At 34.3% G+C, this 20431-nt stretch overlaps 1 protein-coding gene across 2 annotated transcripts; it reads right to left on the reverse strand.

Moving 5' to 3' along the window:
• Window positions 1–570: 570 nt before the first annotated feature.
• On the reverse strand, window positions 571–20422 carry tpcn1 (two pore segment channel 1). Of its 2 annotated transcripts, none has more exons than XM_073840759.1 (26): window positions 19926–20422; window positions 14247–14326; window positions 13950–14126; window positions 12260–12373; window positions 11991–12121; window positions 10991–11114; window positions 10823–10881; window positions 10391–10490; window positions 9433–9549; window positions 9213–9337; window positions 9077–9125; window positions 8921–8984; window positions 8720–8764; window positions 8056–8112; window positions 7822–7875; window positions 7613–7685; window positions 7415–7522; window positions 6306–6377; window positions 6137–6226; window positions 5802–5917; window positions 5669–5715; window positions 5329–5397; window positions 4010–4106; window positions 3780–3916; window positions 3592–3672; window positions 571–2020 (listed from the first exon to the last, which is right to left on the reverse strand). In XM_073840759.1, the coding sequence occupies exons 1-26, from the start codon at window positions 20002–20004 to the stop codon at window positions 1919–1921; spliced, it is 2367 nt and encodes a 788-aa protein (XP_073696860.1). In that variant the 5' UTR covers window positions 20005–20422; the 3' UTR covers window positions 571–1918. The 2 variants fall into 2 exon arrangements, with proteins under 2 accessions (XP_073696860.1, XP_073696859.1); XM_073840758.1 differs by having other exon boundaries at window positions 14247–14377.
• Window positions 20423–20431: the final 9 nt, after the last annotated feature.

A 20431-nucleotide genomic window follows, 5' to 3' on the forward strand; every position in this document is an offset into this window, starting at 1 on the left:
GTTTGTTCTGATATTTTCCTGTCAGGTAGGTAAAATATTAGGCTAATATCTTAATTAATACTGCTTCATACATATCTTTACCACCTAATAACTTCAGTTTGTCAAAATATTGTGTCCTTTCCTGCTTACTAAGTCTTTCTCTATATGATTTAGCACCTTCCACGTGTTTTTTCTGTGGCTTAGACAGCATAAATTAGGAGAAACCAACGTATTCAGTTGTACATTATGCTGTTGTTTACATCAGAGTATCTCCAATGTGGCCGCGCATCTGGGTAACTGACCAAACCGTGACTTAAGTGCAAATGCGAAATCTGTGTGGAAAAACATTTGTCGAAATTCGTAAAAGCGTAAAATATTTCGGCAAACAACTGTAAGCATGGCTGCACCTTTTGTCCAAACTGGTTCGATTTTGAGTAAAGCCCTTACATGACATTTTAAAAAGGTAAAATATAGTTTCAGGCTGACTGAAATCAAACTTGACAGTGGAGTGACAGCTACAATGACAAGCTGACATAATGCATATAAAAAGACACCTATTACAGCAATTAATAAACAAAATCCAAAAAAAAGTTTCATTAAAATGTATCGTTTACTAGACCTGTTATTATACATTTACAAAGGAATAAGAACAGAGAACTCAGACACAGGTAAACCCTACAGTATTAGAGGAGCTGGTGTGGTTTCATGTCACATATGCATCATGCTCCCTTGTGTTTGGAGCATGGCTGCACATCTTACAGTGCAATTAAACAAGCAACTGGAATGAAATCACTGACCCTCATGAACACATTCATGATTTCCTCCAGGTTAGATACTCTAGACATGGGAGTAAACGATATATGAGGATTTGCATGCACTCACCCTGTTAAAGAGCATCAAGAAAATGAGTAATAAATTATAAAATAGTGCAGCAAACAGGAGAGATGTTTAACTTGATGTAAATAGATAAATAACAGTTTCCATGTACAGCGCGTAAATAAGCAAGGCTAAATGGTATCCCTTTCTCACCCAGGGTTTTCGTTTTGGAAACAGATCTACATTCACCCTGGAAAGCTGAATGGACTGTTGGAATCAAATTTGTGATCCTAAATAGATTTATCTGAACTGGTCTGTCAGAAAGCTTTAAAATTGATTAAAACAATACAGACTCCAAACAAAGGAAATAAGGACTTTTCATATGTGACAAGACAAAAGTTTAAATGAACTGAAAGTTCCAGGGCTGGTTTTCTAATACTTATCGGTCCAAAATTAACCTGTGCCTGGGAAACCAGCCCATATTGAGTAATTGGTGGATGCATTAAAACGGATTTTTAAATACTTGACTCTCAACTGCATCTGACATACATTTACTCTGCATGTATATATTTATATATATAACAAAAAAAGCCTCTCTATAGGTCCAAAGGTTCCAGCAAAAAGCAGCTTTAGTTTAAAAACAGCATTAGTTTATTACTATAATCTTGTATCTGTTGGTTAAGCAATACCTCAGACTGTGGAGAAAGAGACACAAGTGCTAAAATCCTCACATTCAGTTCTCATTCATCTCCCACAGAAACATTCAATCGCCGTTCTCCGTTTGTCAAATCCATGAGAGAGTCTGAATCATTCAGGGTCACCCACCACAAGGCAAATGTCATGAGGTGCATTTCATGGAAGAAGAAGAAGGTTCCCGGACCTAGTGCATGTCACATGATTGGTCTGCAAGCTTCCCTGATTGGCCACGGAACCTTAAGGTTTTTTGGGGAATAAGGCTTTAAGTGAGTTCTGTGGGTCTCCATGTGGATGGAGGGAGAATGTAGTTGTCATGGGGAACACCTGTGCTTTCAATCGATGGGGAAGGAAGACAGTTCTAAGGTCCCTCGAAGGTATGAGTGAGTGTGTCAGTTAACGCTGATGCAGTATTCGGAGTGTGCAAGCTTTAGTTAATGCTGTTTGTGGCACTGGCTTCAGGGCTGTCCAGTTCTCTGTGGAATGTCTCATCGGGCTGGAGGTTTGTTCTGGAATATTCCTCGTACCATTCCTGCAGACAAAAAGAAACAATCTCTTTACACAAACATACCATTGCCTATCTGGACAACTTTCTATTAAAAAAGAGGGAATTTGGAGCCAAATATATCACTCTGTAACTTTGCAAAACAGAATATGATATCACTGAAATAACTTTAGGCAGCATTTATTTTTCTTTTGCTAAACCAAGTTTCCACTTGGGGCACAGCCTTATGTAAACAGCTGTGTGATATATTCTCATTTCAGACTTTCATGATTTAATTTTCTGATCCAATAAGGGTACTGTTTGTGAATACTTACATTTTCTGTCAATAAAAGGTTCAAATTAATTTTAAATATTCTGCTCACTAAATCACTTTTTATAAAAACAATGCTATATTTTTGCTAATTCAGAAGTGTTTTTTACCATCACAAAATATTGATTATCTTCCTATCCAGAGTACCACTGAGATACCATTATTGTTTTTATTAATATTTAAATCAGTTTGTATTATATATTTACTTACAGATTGTAATGTTTAACAACATTAAAGTATTACTAATAGAGTATTAAACATGCAGTTTTTGTCTCGTATTAAAAATATTTTAAAATATGATGAAAAAGAAGTGTTGACCACTTAACACTGTACTTTGTATCAAAAACAAATCATATCCACATTATTTCCTGCAGTGTTTTTTCGTATTATTGTTATTACAGGTTTTATTAATATTTTGAATGTGCTTTTATTTACTTTCAGTTTTCAATTTTAATTTTAGTTTCATTTTTAGTAATTAAGACATGCGCTACCATCATTTTCTTTTTTTTTAAGATTACTATTTAGGCTTATATTAGATTTTTATTTTTATTTCTGTTTTAGTCTTTATTTTTAAGCAAACTTTTTGAGAAATTCTAGTTATTCTTCAACTTAAATTCTGCCAATAAAATGTTAAAATACATTTTTTAATAATCTGGTCATAACATCACTCTTTATGAAAACAATGCTATATTTCTGCTAATTCAGAAGTGTGTTTTTACCATCACGAAAATATAGATTATCTTCCTATAGTGTTATTTTAGTACCATTTAGGTACTATTATTGTTTATTAATATTTCAAATTAGTTTTTATTTTATATTTTGTCTAAAACTGTCTTTAACAATATTATTGTTAAAGTATTACTATTATTAAACATGCAGTTTTTGTCTCTTATTAAAAAAAATCTTTAAAATATGATTAAAAATGATGAAAAAGAAATGACCCATTGTACATGACCTTGTACAATCATGATCTTTGCACCAAAAAAATCATATCCACATTATTACTTGCAGTGTTTTTTTTTTTTATATTATTAATATGCATTACAGTTTTTAATAAAATTTTGAATGTGCTTTTATTTATTTTTAGCTTTCATTTTAATTTTAGCTTAATTTTTAGTAATTTAGTTGTGTGATGCCATCATTTTTTATTTATGTTTTAAAAGATTACTATTCAGGTTTATTTTAGATATTTTTTTCCAGTTTCAATTTTTAAGCAATTTAAGTAATTCTAGTTATTCTTCAACTTCAGTTAGTTGTCAAGACAATCTGTTTCCTGCTTCTATCCTACCTGAATCTCTTCCTCATACATCTTCATGCTGAGGTCACTCTTGGTACGTGACCTTCGACCCAAAAATACTAATGAGGAATGCTGTGAGCAAAGACAAAAAAGATCCATTACAGTTTAATCAGTCAAACAAAAAAACACAAATAAGATGCTATGACTGTGTGTGTGCGCGAAGGTATGCATGTGCTCACCCCACTCCGCTCCAGAGCCACACACATGTCCTGCAGTGAGCTTAGGTTGGTGATGCCCAGCGTGTGTTTATACAAATCCAGAGTCTGTAGAGCTTCAGTCTGAGACACCTCTGTCTCAAAGACAATCCCCTTTTCAACTGTAACACACACATTCTCAGTATTAGACTTCTCAGTCATACTCCTTTTATTAAACATGTCACCAGATGAATAGGACTCTAAACATTTTGAACCTTCTGGGTCATCCAGCGGCTCTCTGTTCTTCCGACTGTAGTTCATCCTGAAGACAAATGCGTCTAGTATGAAGGCCACGATTATTGTCATGACAACCTGCATCACAATCACAGAGGCATTTATACTCGATAACACATTCCTATATCAAGATCACAAAATAAACACAGTTTTTGTAAAAATTTTTAATTTTTAATTAGCTTTTATTTATTTTCATTTTTCATTTTAATTTAAGTTTAATTTTTTAGTAATTATAGTAGTTATGTGTTACTGTCATTTTTTATTAAAGATTACTATTTACCAGTCAAAAGTTTTGGACAGTAAGATGTTTAATGTTTTTTTTTAAAGAAGTCTCTTCTGCTCACCAAGACTGCATTTATTTTATTCAAAATACAGCAAACACAGAAATGTTGTGGAATAGTTTTACTATTTAATATAACTGCTTTGTATTTGGATACATTTTAAAATGTAATTTATTTCTGTGATCAAAGCTACATTTTCAGCATCATTACTCCAGTCTTTAGTGTCACATGATCCTTCAGAAATCATTCTAATATGCTGATTTGCTGTTCATTTATTATTATTATTATTATCAATAATTGAAACAGTTAAGTACATTTTTCAGGATTCTTTGATGAATACAAAGATCAGCATTTATCTGAAAAAAACAACTTTTGTACCATTATACACTATACCATTAAAAAGCCTGCTGTCAGGATAATTTTTTTTTCCTTTGGGGAAGAAATTATAGAAATGTCTTCCCCAAATTGATCAAAAGTGCTGATTTCTATTTCGAATAAATGCTGTTCTTCTGAAATTTCTATTTATCAAAGAAACCTAAGAAATTTCTACTTGGCTGTTTTCAAAAAGAATTAACAAAGGATCGTGACTGGAGTAATGATGCTAAAAATTCAGCTTCGAAATCACAAGAATAAATTACATTTTAAAATAAATTAAAATAGAAAACTGTTATTTTCAATATATCAAAAATGTACTGTTTTTGCTGTACTTTGGATCAAATAAAAGAATTAAGAAGTAAGAGAATTCTTTAAAAAAAAACATTAAAAATCTTGGTGGTCAAAAACTTTTGACTGGTAATGTAGGTTTATTTCAGAATTTTAATTGTTTTAGTCTTAGTTTTTAAGCTATTTGTTTTTGTAATTCTAGTTATTCTTCAACTTCAGCTTCAACTTATTTCAGTTAGTTGCCAAGACTATATTTTGTATTTTTTTTTTTTTTTATCTATGTTATCTTAGCTTTTTTTTTTTTTAATAGATTTAGATATATTTAACATGCACAAGCAACATACACAATCCCTTACCATGGTGACAATGTAAAAAGTCATGAAATAAAGGCGACTCCAGTGAGTAGTTTGTGATGTCACACCTTCCTGTGAAAACAGAAATTAAAAGAATGAATAACTCTTTATTTATTGACTTGTTCACACAGTAGGATCCATATGTTTCTGCTACAAACACACACAGAGACTTCAGCATTACTTCAAAAACAAACAGTGTGCTTACTGATATTTAATTCCAGTAAACAGCAGGGGGCACCACAGACCCATACCAACCAAAAAACATACAAATGCTTTACTGAGAAAACTTCTGATATTATGATCTGTTGAGATAATGTGCATGTGTTTTTGTATTTATACTCACCATAGTGATGTACCAGTTGTTCACCACTGTTAGCTCAAAAAGAGTGACTAAAACATGGTAGAGAAAAAGTTACAAAAGCTATGACGACAAGAGAAGAGCGTGTATCTGGGAGTGTGTGTGTATGTGCACATACCAAAGCTGCTTAGGATGTTATTGAAGTTATTGAGATAGTAATATCCCTCCTCTAGCACTGTTCGGTTGCCAATGGTCACATTTATCTGGCGATACGAGTCAGCAACAGTGCTAGTGCTTTGAGGGACAGACAACAAATCATTACACACACCAAAAGTCATTATGCCCCGGGAACCATTTAAGGTTATACACTGATCACTAAGTACTTTCAGGAACACTCTTTTTTGTGTGTTTTGCACAGAAGAACATAACATGAGGGTGAGTAAATGACAGTAGAGAGTTTTAAACTTATAAAGTGTTTACGTTTATGGTGATTAAGCAATTAAAGGAACTTACTTGCAGCAGTTTGGATATACAACATCAGCAAAAAACTCCATTCCAACGATGGCAAAAGAATAATAGAAGATGATCAGAGTCAGACCTAGACTACAGATACAGAGAGAGGGTTGTGAGAGAAGGGCCTTCATCTGTGAGTAATGAGCTGAAATGGATTATTATTCTGTACCTGGCCATACGCGGAAACAGTTCAAACATTGTGTCCAAAACGTTCCGATAGCGCAGTTTAATTTTAAACAACCTTGACAGGAAATGGGGGAAAACTTCAATTTAATGATTCACACAAAGGTCATATTTAGAACAAAAGACATATTTAAAAAAAAAAAACTTTAAATGTACAAATTACATTACAAGCATAATAGTTCAAGTGATATATATACAGATGTATCAGTAATTTGAACTGCTTTCTATTTGAATATATTTTAAAATTTATTCCTGTGATCATCAAAGCTACATTTTCAGCATCATTACTCCAGTCTTCAGTGTCACATTGTCCTTCAGAAATCATTCTAATGTGCTGATTTGATGTTGTTATATTATTATTATTTTTTTTTTTCAGGATTCTTTAATGAACAGAAATCCTAAGATCAGCATTTATCTGAAACAAAAAGCTTTTGAAACATACACAACACCATTCAAAAGCTCAGAGTCTAATTATTATTTTTTTAAATAGAAATTAATATTTTTATTTAGCAAGATGCTTTTTAAATTGATCATAAGTGATGATAAAGACATTTATAATGTTACAAAAGATTTCTATTTCTGATAAATGCTGTTCTTCTGAACTTTCTATTCATCAAAGAAACCTGAAAAATTCTACTCGGCAGTTTTCAACATAATAATAATAATAATAATAATAATAATAATAATTTTTTTTTTGAGCAGCAAATCAGAATATTAGACTGATTTCTGAAGGATCACGTGACTGAAGTAATGATGCTAAAAATTCAGCTTAAAAATCACAGAAATAAATTACATTTTAATATAAAAACAAATAAAAAAGTTATTTTAAATAGTAAAAACAAATCAAAATTTTACTGTTTTGCTGTATTTGGATCAAATAAATGCAGGCTTAGTAAAAAAAAAATCTTGACATTAAAAATATATATGTATATATACTAAAACATTTCTGTTTTTTTTTTTTTTTACAGGTTTGAATTAGGATTTGAATATATCTTTATCTATGGGAGAACAAAACTTTTAGAAAAAGAAATATTTTAAATGAATGGTTTATGCAAACCAAAATTAATCAAAACACACACAAATAAGTTCACATACCGGAGGAGCTGAAAAGGTCTCAACACCACGATGAAGTAAAATGGCTCCATGTCAAAGGCCAGAGCAATCAATCCCAGGAAGGCAAAGACTGTTACTGAGAAATCAAAGCTGAAAACAGAAACACATCCAGAGGTGATGCAGTGTGTATGCGTGTGTGCGTATTTGTATGCATGTATAAATGTTTGTATGTGTACCTACAGGTTCCACCCTGAGCTGAAATATGTCAAAGGACCAAGGCCTGTGATCTTCAACAAGACCTCAATTCCATAAACTTCATTCCACAGACACATCAGCAGGAGATGAATAAAAATAAAGTGTTAAAAATGTTTAAAATTTGAAACCCATGTTAATTATGCCATTTACATTCAATTTAACTGCTGATTTAATTTTAACCAATTTAAACCTACTTGTGAGGAAAACAATGTAACTCCATGGGACAACATGAGTCCACGAGACGCCATCTGTGACAAGAGAAGAGCTCCCTGAGAGCCAAATTCAATTGGGTTCACACAGAGAAAACAGCTATTTCACTGTTTCCTGTGTTTACAAGCGTTTCTGAATGGTGAATTCAAAGAATTATGTGGAACTGCAACACAGCTGCAGCACATGCCCTGCTGGTCCATTACTCAAGCAGATCTTACCATTTAACATGTTTGTCTCCACTAGGATCCAGATGCCATTAATTGCTACCACCAGATCTGTAACCGGTCAATCATGAAAAATAGTTAGAATTATTAGAAATATTGGAATGAATATACTGTACGTGCAATACACTTCAGTTTAAAAGTTTTGGGTCAAGATAATTTTTTTTAAAGAAATTAACATTTTTATTCAGCATTAATTTGATCAAAAGTGATAGTAAAAACAAAATACTATTTTAAATAAATGCAGTTCATCTGAACTTATCACCTATCAGTTTCTGCAAAAAATTTTAAGCAGCATAACTGTTTTCAGACAGATGATAAAATTAAGAAATGCTTCTTGAGCACCAAATCAGAATATTACAGTGATTTCTGAAAGATCATGTGACACTAAAGACTAGAGTAATGGCTGCTGAAAATAAGGAATAAATTACATTTTAAAATATATTCAAATAGAAAGTAGTTATTTGCTATAATGTCAACAGTTAACGTAATATTTTTTCACAAATTTTACTGTTTTACTGTATTTTATAGTACAGCATAAGAATATCAGACAAATTAAAATTAAGATACAACTTTTTCTACTAATTATTTCATTGATCAGGTATTTGCATGTTAATATCTAAAGGGTTGAAACAACAAAGTAACTAAGGATTTAACTTACACATTGCATATTGAAAAGCTTTGGATTTCACAAGTAAATTGATTCCTGTTAAAAAAGAATAATGATCATACAAAGGAAGTATTTTGGAAGAAAACATTTGATTCCAACTCATCTCGAATGTATCTGATCATTGTGAGCAAATCATTAAACTGTGAAATACTGCAGCTAACGCAGACTGAATCAATAGGTCAAATATAAAACCTTTGAAGATGAGGAATGCAGTATGAGGAAGATCATCAAACCAGTGCTCCCCGCTCCGTCGAGCCTGCAACACACATACACACCAGATGTTGTGGCTCATGAGGGTTTAACATACACCCAGGGAGTACAATCATGTGACAGTGTGTGAAATCTGACCTTCCATTTGAGTCCGATCACTTCATAAAACTTATAAAAATCCTGGAGGCTAAAACACAAGCACAAATATGCTTAAAAACTCATCATCTGTTAAAATAATGAAAGAATGTGAGCACATATGCATTTGTGCATGTACCTCAGCATAGTTGCGCCTGAATGGTTGAGGGCTTTGAAAGTGAGGAAACGATCCCGTGCAGTCATTCGTGGACGATAGAATCGCATCAGTCCATCGAACTGTTTTAGACACACTCCATCTGGCCTCTAAATAAATGCAGATTTATCACACTCACATTCATCCATAAAACACACAAGGAAAAAATCAGGAGATGGGAAAGAGTGTGATCTGTAAACCTCACCTGCCGACTAACCAGCAGCTGGAAGGCGTGCTCTACGGCGGATCGCTTGTGTAGAAGAAGAGATTTGAATTTCATCTTCTCGACTCCATTAAAGGTGTCAAAAACTACCGCCAGGAGCTGTGAAGCAAAAATGAAAGGATTAGTTCAATCCTGAATTTAAATTTACTGATAATTTACTCACCCAAATCATCCAAGATGTTCATGTCTTTTTTCTTTAAAAAGAAATTAAGGAAAACATTTTTGAGGAAAACATTCCAGGATTTTTCTCCATAGAGTGGACTTCACTTAAGGATCAGTGTGTTGAAGGTCCAGATTGCAGTTTCAGAGCTTCAAAGTGCTCTACACAGTCTTGTCTAGCGAAACACTCACCCATTTTCTAAAAAAAATAAAAATGTATATACTTTTTAAATCACAAATCTCTGCAATGCGCATCCATGACACACTATGTCGTCATGTATGAAAAATCAAATTTTCTCCAACTTCAAAATCGACTGACATTGCAGTTTTCCCTTTTTTGTAAAGGGCGTTTGTTTTTCTTTGCAAGTTTGCTTTGTAAACACTGGGTTGGGTCTTCTTCCTACGTCATGTGTGACCTTTCTAACATTACCTAATGCACGAGGTCTAGTTGGTGCAAGATGAGCATTTGTGGTTAAAAAGTATATCAATTCTAATTTTGTTTAGAAAATGATAGATCGTTTCACTAAATTCATTAATTCCTTGACTGGGATCTTGTGGAGCCATTTGAAGCTGCATTGAAAGCTGCAGTTTGGACCTTCAACCTGCTGATCCCAATTGAAGTCCACTATATGGAGAAAAATCCTGGAATGTTTTACTCAAAAACCTAAATTTTTTGAGAGAAAGACATGAACATCATACTGCGCCAACAGGTAATGCTTACAGAAATAAACTATAATGCATTATAAATCCCGTACAACAAAAACAGATAAAAAATACTGACCAGATTCATGACGAAGTAGAGCTCGATGGACAGATACACAATGAAGAAAATGCATGACCACCGATTCTTTGAATACGCTGGCATCATCACATCTGGAAAACTAGTGAAGAAGAAAGACATTAGTAAATCTACTGAAGACTCTAAGGTTACTTATTTATTAATCATTTAGCAGACACTTTCTGATTCAAAGTGACTTTTATTACATTTTTAACAGGGACAGTCTGATGATAGTGACTTGGGGTTAAGTTCTTTGCTCAAGGGCATTCTAATAAAAGAGAATTAGAGAAATTCTCCAGTTCTCCCTCAAGGAGTTTGAACTGATAACATGGATTACTACCACTGTTACAGGAAGACATGAAACAATCCCATTGAGGCTCTGAGTCACGTAATCTAAAGTAGGATGTGTGCTCCACAGCGAGGGTACATACTTACTTTGCAGTGGTCAGAAGGACAAACAAACTCACAATGCTGTTCTCCAGTGTGCTAAAATACTGTGGAGAGAAAGAGAAGAATCTATGAGTTTGTTTGTGTGAGTGTTTGTAAAGAGAGAGAACACAAACATGTGGAAAACAAAGGTGAGTGTGTGATTGATGTACTAACAGGGTCGGCTGGGTTGGCTGAGAACAAACAGAATCCTAGGATGGCAAAGATGACCATGAAGAAAAGCAGCAGTAGAAGAATATCAATGAAGGGAGGAAGAGACTGAAATATCTGCCTCAGGTTTCTGAGAGAGGACAGTAACAGAGATAAAGCATCAGAACATCACATTGTATCCACTCAAGGACAAGGACAATACTTTTCCCATTGATCCACACAAGGTCTCAAGTGGCTTGTTGTACATATGAGATCTGAATATAGAAAAAAAAGACAGCTCCAAGAATACAAAAATTTTATAACAGGCTATCACATAGGTGACATTTCAAGCACACAGATTCTTCATCAGAATGCATCAGAAAGATCTCAAATAAAAACACCAATATTTAAAGAGATAGATCACCCTAAAATGAAAATTATGTCATTAGTTACTCACCCTCATGTCGTTCCAAACCCGTAAGACCTTTGTTCATCTTTGGAACACAAATTAAGATATTTTTGATCAAATCTGAGAGCTTTCTGACCATGCATAGACATCAATGCAACTACCACGTTCAAAGCACAGAAAGGCAGTAAGGACAAATCGATAAAATAGTCCATGTGACATCAGTGGTTCAACCGTAATTTTGTTTTCTTTGTGCACAAAAAGTATTCTTATAGCTTCATAACATTACGGTTGAACCACTGATTTCCCATGGATTATTTTGCTGATGTCCTTACTACCTTTCTGGGCCTTGAATGTGTCAATTGTGTTGCTGTATATACAGGGTCAGAAAGCTCTCAAATTTCATCAAAAAATACCTTTATTTGTGTTCCAAAGATGAACGAAGGTCTTACAGGTTTATAATGATATGAGGGTGAGTAATTAATTACAGAATTTTAATTAAATTATATTTTATTTTAAAAATTCTTGTTAATTGTAGCAGTAATAATTATCAGTTTTGTTAGTTAATAACAATTAATAAATCATTTTAAAATATAATTCTGAATTTTGAAGTTAGCGTGCCTGCGAACAGCTCCACAGTAACGGCAGTCCACCAAAAAGATTGGCCGGAGGGCTCTTGTTACACGCAGATGAGATGTCTGCCGGACTAGGACCACAATTGCCTCGATGAATTGAATAAACAGGACACATGTCTGAAATGCACAAAGATCAGAGAGGATAACAGGATTCTCAAACTGAACTTTTGTGAATATGACATCTAGATACAGAGACAAAAAATAAATTGACAATTCTAAGCAAACACATGTAGTCTATTACAAAAACGTACACACCTTTACCATGGTCCTCTTATGTCGTATAAAGGTGTGAAAGCCAAGCCATCGAAGCTTCATGCACAACTCAAAGGCCACCATTACCAATGCCAATAACTCCAGTGTCGCATGAACCTGACAGAAACAAAAATACATGCCTTTAAGTGTTTGTATACAAGTACATCCTCTTGTTCATATGATCGTAAGCCACAAGCATACAAATAAAAAACACATTTACAAACACACACTACCATTCAAAAATTTGGGGTTGGGGTCAATTTTTTTTTAAAAGGCTTCTTATTAGGGGTCAATCAATTATCACCATGGATTTCAAAGGATTAGTTCACTTCCAGAACAAAAATTTACAGATAATTTACTCACCCCCTTGTCATCCAAGATGTTCATGTCTTTCTTTCTTCAGTCGTAAAGAAATGATGTTTTTTGAGAAAAACATTTCAGGAATTTTCTCCGTATAGTGGACTACTATGGTGCCCTGAAGTTTAAAATTCCAAAATGCAGTTTAAATGCTCTAAATGATCCCAGCCGCATGAAACGATCAGTTATTTTCTAATAAAAATTACAATTTATATACTTTTTAACCTCAAATGCTCGTCTTCACTAGTGCTGCGATGTGCATGCGTACTCTGTGCACTCCGGTCCAATACAGTTAGGGTAGGTCGAAAAACTCCCATCTCATCAATCGTCCTACATCGCAGCAGAAGTACCAACCCAGTGTTTACAAAGTGAACGTGCAAAGAAGGTCAAACAGCCTTTACAAAAATAAAGGTAAAACAGCGATGTAGGACGATTTTGAAGTTGGAGAAGAAAATGAGATGAGATTTTTGACATACCCTGTCTGTAACCGGAGTGCACTGAGTGCGCTTGCGCATTGCAGAGCTAGACATAATGAGCATTTGTGGTTAAAAACTGTATAATTTGTCCTTTTTTTTTTTCAAATAACAGATCGTTTCGCTAGATAGGTCCCTTCTTCACCAGCTGGGATCATTTAGAGCCCTTTGAAGCTGCATTTAAACTGCATTTTGGAAGTTCAAATTCACAGGCACCATAAAAGTCCACTATATGGAGAAAATTCCTCAAAAAAATTAATTTCTTTACGACTGAAGAAAGAACGACATGAACATCTTGGATGACAAGGGGGTGAGTAAATTATCTGTAAATTTTTGTTCTGGAAGTAAACTACTCCTTTAAGCATTTTTATGGTTATCGGTCACTTTTTTAAATATCAAAATTCGAAATCATTTTCGATTTGCCAAAAAACAATTTAAAAGCATTTACAGAAAGTTTTTTGTCAAAGCCCTTGTTATTCTTAATTTTGAATTTAACTTCCATTTTTATACCAGACACACACACACACACACATATATATATATATAGGTAAAAAATATCGGTTATCGGTCTAATTGATCTGTAATAATCTGTATCGCTCTGAAAAACACGTATTGGTCAACCCTTATTTTTTATACTCCCCAAGACTGCATTTGCATAATATGCTGATTAAGTGCTCAAGTCTTTTTTTAAAGGGTTCTTTGATGAACAGAAAAGCATTTATTTGAAACAGACTTTTTTGTAACAATATAAAGTTTAACATTCTTGTTAAATAAAATAAATGATTTGTTTAAAAATACATATCTTACAGACCCCAAACTTCTGAATGGTAGTGTATGCACATAGTGAAGTAAAAGTCACATACATAGACATCCAAGCGGAGAAAAGGGACAGCAGGGGCCTCTGAGAGGGACAGAAGCATGAGTAACACTGCAGTCAGCAGCTCCATCACATAGAAAAGGTGATTGTGTGCAAACAGGTAGGCACTGAGCGCATGGGAATTTCGCGGATGAGTGAAAAACTTGTCGTTATTCTCTCCCTCCTGAGGACAAACACAGACAAATAGGCAAGGCAGAATTATTATTAGCCCCGAGTGTGTGTTTGTGATCATCCACATCTATTTTTACTGCTTCATTGAGCGTATGAAGGTACAAAAGACAACCTGCAGGTATATTGCTGCTTCCTGGTAGTTCATTTCCCAACTCTGCCGCAAAGAATTCTGGGCCCTGGGGTCTTGTGCTCCTGGGGTCGGAATGACAACATTATTCACAACATCATAATTTCCTGCCCCATCTGTGTAGAGAAGGAAAGAAACTATTAAATGAGTTCACAACATAAATTAAACATGTGCTTTTTTTATACAGCAGTTTTTGAGCCAGTTATATACCACATTTAAATAACATACCGACAGATGCAAATTGTTGGCAGAATGAGGATGCTTGCACTGGCCTATCATGTGTCAGTCCAGTCATGCTGTCAAATGTACTACTGATTTCCATAGTTCCAGTAGTCAGAAAGAGAGCATGTCACTGGTCAAGCAATTTTCAGCACTGCAAGGGTAAATTATCAACAATGCAAGTTTCATTGCGCCAGCTGCAACTGCAGCTGCCGTGGCCAGCGGTCCAAAAGCAGAACAGAATCCTGTGGTGCTGCTCACAATTCCTCAAAAGATGACACGGTTTTCAAAAAACAACAGTCAAATTGGGACAAACGCTCCTGTAACAGCCCATATCTCTCTCTGCACCTTCAAACACATCATTTCATTGTAACATTCGTTAAAAAACAAGAAAAATTTTGATAATAATGTGCTAAGCTAAAAGTAATAAAATAAATGACACAAAATGTCAAAAAGTCACAAATTAGACAGGGCTGTTTTTAGAGACAACATTTAGAAAATCAAAAACTGATTCAAGTAATTATAATAAAATGTGAATAAATTGAAATGCACTCCAGGCTAAATCAAAGCTGGTTACCAAAACACTGCACTCAGTGCACATATTTCATCGCTGAATTCCATAAGGATTCCACCCTGGATTTTCCTCCCTATCTTTCCTTTCAAACGATGTGTGGGCAGGAAACACAGCAGATGGTTCAGAGATCACAGTGTAACTGAGCAGTCAAATAGATTGTCCAGTGGATCTTCTCAAACATCAGTCCAAAACACAATGAGAACTTTCTGTACGTCCTCGGAGTTGCTTTCTCTGACACCAGTCTCCTTTCCAGCCATCCCCATCATTTTGGTTTTAGTCTCTTGGTCATAGCCTCGTCTTTTTCTCGTCATCTTGAGCTATATCATATCCATTTTAGTATCTTTCTTTCTTCAAGCTCAAAAACGCAGCTGGCCTTTAAGATGGACAGCAATGCTGAACAAACCTACAACGCAGAGAACTTCATTTGGGAACTAAAAAGTTTCAATTCATTTTTTCAATCTATACTTACCATCGCTTCTTCTAAGCAATAAATACGACTCCCTTTTAAAGAATCTGTCAGGCCACAGTCTGGTAATTTAATGGCGCACTAATTAAATCACAAACAGCTAAGAGCTTTTAGTTTGCCCAAACGCAAGCTGATTGAATGAATTACTTCATTGCCGTTCATTGACTCACAGCTGTCTGTAAACAGCCCTCAGTGAGTACGCACATGACAACAACTGCGTTGGTTTTGCTCTGTCTAATCAATAGGTTCCTGGTAGAGCCACAGAGGCACAGACAGCACTGATAGCAGGTTTCTTTTCAGCTCAAGTTCTTAACACAAATCCAGATTTTCTTCAAACACAACCGAACGGATAATCAGAGAAGGGTCCAGGTTGTTTATAAAAGCACAGCTTTTAAAATGTCCAAACAATCTTCACCATGACAACAAAAAACTTTGAGACAGCAGCTTAAGGCAGAATGAGGAAGCGACGGCATCTGATATTCACATCAGCTTTTTTCTTCCAAAATTAAAAGACAGCTGTCCTGGAACCAACAAGACAAACCATGTTCCTACATTGTTTTGTAGAAGATTTTTCTGCCACGGTTTGCACTCAGGTGCTTCAAATATTCAAACGTCCAGCTCTCATCACAACCAAACAGTTCTGACACAAGGCCATAGACTGTGTGCGTGCAGGATAGGAGTGGATGAGGCCACAAACAGCGTTGTATTTGTCATAAGGCTGACACAGCATTTTAACTCTGTCCGTGCGTGTGCGTGTGGTACAAAGGCTGGTATGCTACTGTATTGGACACTTGTACACATGACCATTGTGGTTGGGAACCTTCACTCTTAAAGTGACAGTACTACAGTGTCCTCCCCAAAAACTGACCTGGCAGAAATTGTATATTGGTTGTTGAATTGTATGATGGTTTCAGCAACATACAATACCACAAAATAGCACTAGAGTGCAGCATCTCCTCAGTGATTTTTAAACCACTTGCACCAAAACACCAAAAGTTCTCAAATTAACTGTTATCTGTTAATGAAACAGCACTTAGATTTGTGTTAGTAAATGTACACTGCTCAGATGTGGCATAAATGCATTTACACAAAAATTACAGATGTATAATTTGATACTAGGGGCTGAGGTGGTTCAGAACAAGCATAATTTAGTCATTTTTATGCAGCGTTGCATCTTTACACTGAATTTTGAGCAGACACAGAGAACCCTTAATTTAGCCACATTACCAGTCAAAAGTTTTTTAATAGTAAGATTTTAAATGTTTTTTATAAAGTCTCTTCCCCTCACCAAGCCTGCATATATTTGATCCAAAGCACAGTAAAAACAGTAAAAAAATTTTTAAAAATTTTACTATTTAAAACAACTGCTTTCTATTTGAATATATCTTAAAATGTAATTTATTCCTGTGATCAAACTAAATTTCCTGCTTTATTACTCCAGTCTTCAGTGTCACATGATCCTTCAGGAATCATTCTAATATGCTTATTTGCTGTTCGAGAAACATTTATTATTATTATTAATATTTAAAACAGTTGAGTAATTTTTTTCAGGATTCTTTGATGAATAGCAAGATCCAAATATCAACATTTATCTGAAATAAAAAGCTTTTGTAACATTATACACTATCCCATTAAAAAGCTGGGGGGCAGTCAAAAAAAAACTTTTTGAGAAAGAAATTATAGAAATTAATATTTTTATTTAGCAAGGATTCTTTAAATTGAAAAAAGTGAGTAAAAAGGCTTTACAACAATATTTTTTTTTTTGAGCAAATCAGAATATTAGACTGATTTCTAAAGGATCATGCGACTGGAGTTATGAAGCTAATAATTCAGCTTTGAAATCACCTGAATAAATTACATTTTAAAATATTTTAAAATATTCAAATAGAAAATGGTTATTTTAAATAGTAAAAATATTTCACAATTTTACTGTTAAAATTGCTGTATTTTCCTTTTACTAAAAAGAGAAGCCTATAATTTCACTATAAACTGTATCAAACAGTGAATCTGTTTTTCAGAAGAAAAAATGGCTTGTACTGAGTTGTATGGCCTATAAGCCAACTTAATTTACTTGAAAGTTTCACAGTTTTAGTTTGTAATTTGATGATTAAATCAGAATTAATATCTGTAAAACTGATATAGTTAGATCATTTCCAAGTCAAAACTGGATTGTCAACAATGTATGAAAAATCGTTATGATTGACAAATGACATAAAAAGATGTCAACCACACATTCGACAGTTTTTCTACATAAAAATAAATAATAATAAGTTCTCTTTTATAAGTAGTGCATGCAATTGTCGTTTTCAATATAAAATAATCAAAAATAATAAAAAGAACAAAGATATTTTGCTTCATGACATCATGACTAAATCTAGCACCCTCAATAACATGACCCGCCACCGATGACAGCCACAGTGAACACAGCGGAGCATTACAAACTTCCAACTCCAGCATTAACATCACTGTTCATTCCAACACACACTAATAGAATTAAACTCACTCTCAACAAATCCTCTGTATTAGATACATTTTCACATTTTTCTCCATTTTCAACATTAGCTTTTATAAAGTAGTGTTGGGAAAAACAGCCCTGCTCTACTAAAACCATCAATTCTGCCTATGCAGAAGGCAAACAAATCATCTCCCAGCGCATTAGCAATGTCAACAATGCAGTCAGCAATGACGAAAAGGTTTGACAGCAGAGCCCTCTAGAGTCAGACAGTGCCTGGAACTCACACCATTTAAATGGCCATCTTTCCCTCCCACTGTCACATGATGGATGTCATAATCAAGGACAGTAAGGGTTAAAGATCAGGTTTCATGTAGACCAGGACCTGCAGTATCTACTGATTAACATTCCGGTTACACTATCACTATTTAATTAACTGATACCTGACAACAGGGGTTTTCAAATGAATGTTCAGCCTGGGATATCAGGGAACTGCAAGAGGGATGTAGGGGTCTGTGGACAATTCAGGGAATTTTATCAAATATATTTTAAGGCTGTAAAAGTTAATGTCGTACGTTATTATTTTAGATATACGCTACCAGTCAAAAGTTTTTGAAAAGTTAGATTTTTCATGTTTTTTTAAAGAATTCTGTTCACCAAGCCTGCATTTATTTGATTCAAAATACAGCAAAAGCAGTAATGTTGTGAAATATTTTTACTGTTTAAAAAACTGCTTTTTAATATATTTTACAATGTAATTTATTCCTGTGATCAAAGCTACATTTCTGCATCATTACTCCAGTCTTCAGTGTCATGTGATCCCTCAGAAATCTTTCTAATATGCTGATTTGCTGCTCAATAAACCCTTTTTTATGATCATTTCAATATTTAAAACAGTTGAGTACATTTTTTTTCAGGATTTTTTGATGAACATAAAGATCCAAAGATCAGCATTTATCTGAAATAAAATGTTTTTTGTAACAGTTTTTTTTTTCTTAATATTTTTATTTAGCAAGCATGCTTTGATTTTTTTTTCAAAAGTGATGATAAAGACATTCATAATGTTACAAAAGATTTTTATTTCAGATAAATGCTGTTTTTTTTCAGAACTTTTTATTCATTAAAGAAACCTGAAAAGATTCAACTCAGTTGTTTCAACATAATAATAATAATAATAATAATAATAAATGTTTTTTTTAAAAAGCAAGTCAGGATATTGGAATGATTTCTTAAGGATCGTGTGACTGAAATAATGACACTAAAATTCAGCTTTGAAATCACAGGAATAAATTAACTTTAAAATATATATATATTTTTTAATTCAAAATGTTACTGTTTTTGATGTACTTTGGGTCAAATAAACGCAGGCTTGGTGAGCAGAAGAGACTTCTTTAAAAACGAAATCTTACTGTTAAAAAAATTCTGACCGGTACTGTATATAAATTGTGATGTTGTTGACGTTTATTGTTTCATTCTGCTTTCTAAAGACTGACTGGAAGTCAGTTAATAATTATTTTACTCTATTGATTTTAACAGAAGAAATAATTATCTTTAGTTTAAATACGTCTAAAACAACTCTAATCTTATGCGAAAAGGTGCAAGTGAATTATTTAACCTTTGAAATAAACAAATTGTCTGTATAATGTCATGCTTAAAATGTTTCTCTTAATACTTAAAAAATATGCAGATGCTATCTCATGGAATCATTATACTTGGGGTCGTTCGCATTAAAAAGTTTGACACCCTACAGTATCTGACAGCTCAGACTCAGGAGAGAGCACTCACTGACAGAACTCATTCACAAAGGGTGCTGCACAGAATGGATGACAGATCTGTGGAAGGGAGCTGAATGCTTAAATATGTACACTGGCCTGTTCTACCAGCAGTAAAGCAAAGGTTACTGCAGGTGAAGCGTCAGCTCAATATGGTGTAATGAGAACACAATATACTCACTCTCATCTTCCTCCAGCAGCCCACTGCTCGTATCGTCCCAGGTCAGAATCAGCGGCACGTCGTCGTCCCCGTCCGCCATCCCGCTGAACCACAGACACGATGAGAGGTCCGCAGTTTTAGGGGACACAGAGTCTGTATGTTCAATAAACTGACCTTTCGCTGCTGCAGAGAAACTTCAACACAGGACTCGGGACGTGACACGACTTACAGAAACCGCTGTATTGTCCCCAGACAACAAAAGGAGCGAGTTTATGCTAAAATGTGTTTTAAATCAACTTTAACTGTGGACGTTAAACGAATCATAGTTAAAACCGTAACAGAGCCTGTCTGTTTACGTCATTAATTTAGCCTGTTATTAAAACACCAACGTAAGCGCAAAGTATATAGCGGATTTCTAACTAATAAAAACAGAATTTTACTTTGGAAGGCAGAAAAATACGATTTAATCGAGTTTCTAACATTATAAATAAAAGAACCGCCGCCGTCAAGCAGGAGGGTTTGACGTT

The sequence above is a fragment of the Garra rufa genome, chromosome 5 (assembly GCF_049309525.1).
Source record: "Garra rufa chromosome 5, GarRuf1.0, whole genome shotgun sequence".
In the NCBI taxonomy this organism is placed as follows: Eukaryota; Metazoa; Chordata; class Actinopteri; order Cypriniformes; family Cyprinidae; genus Garra; species Garra rufa.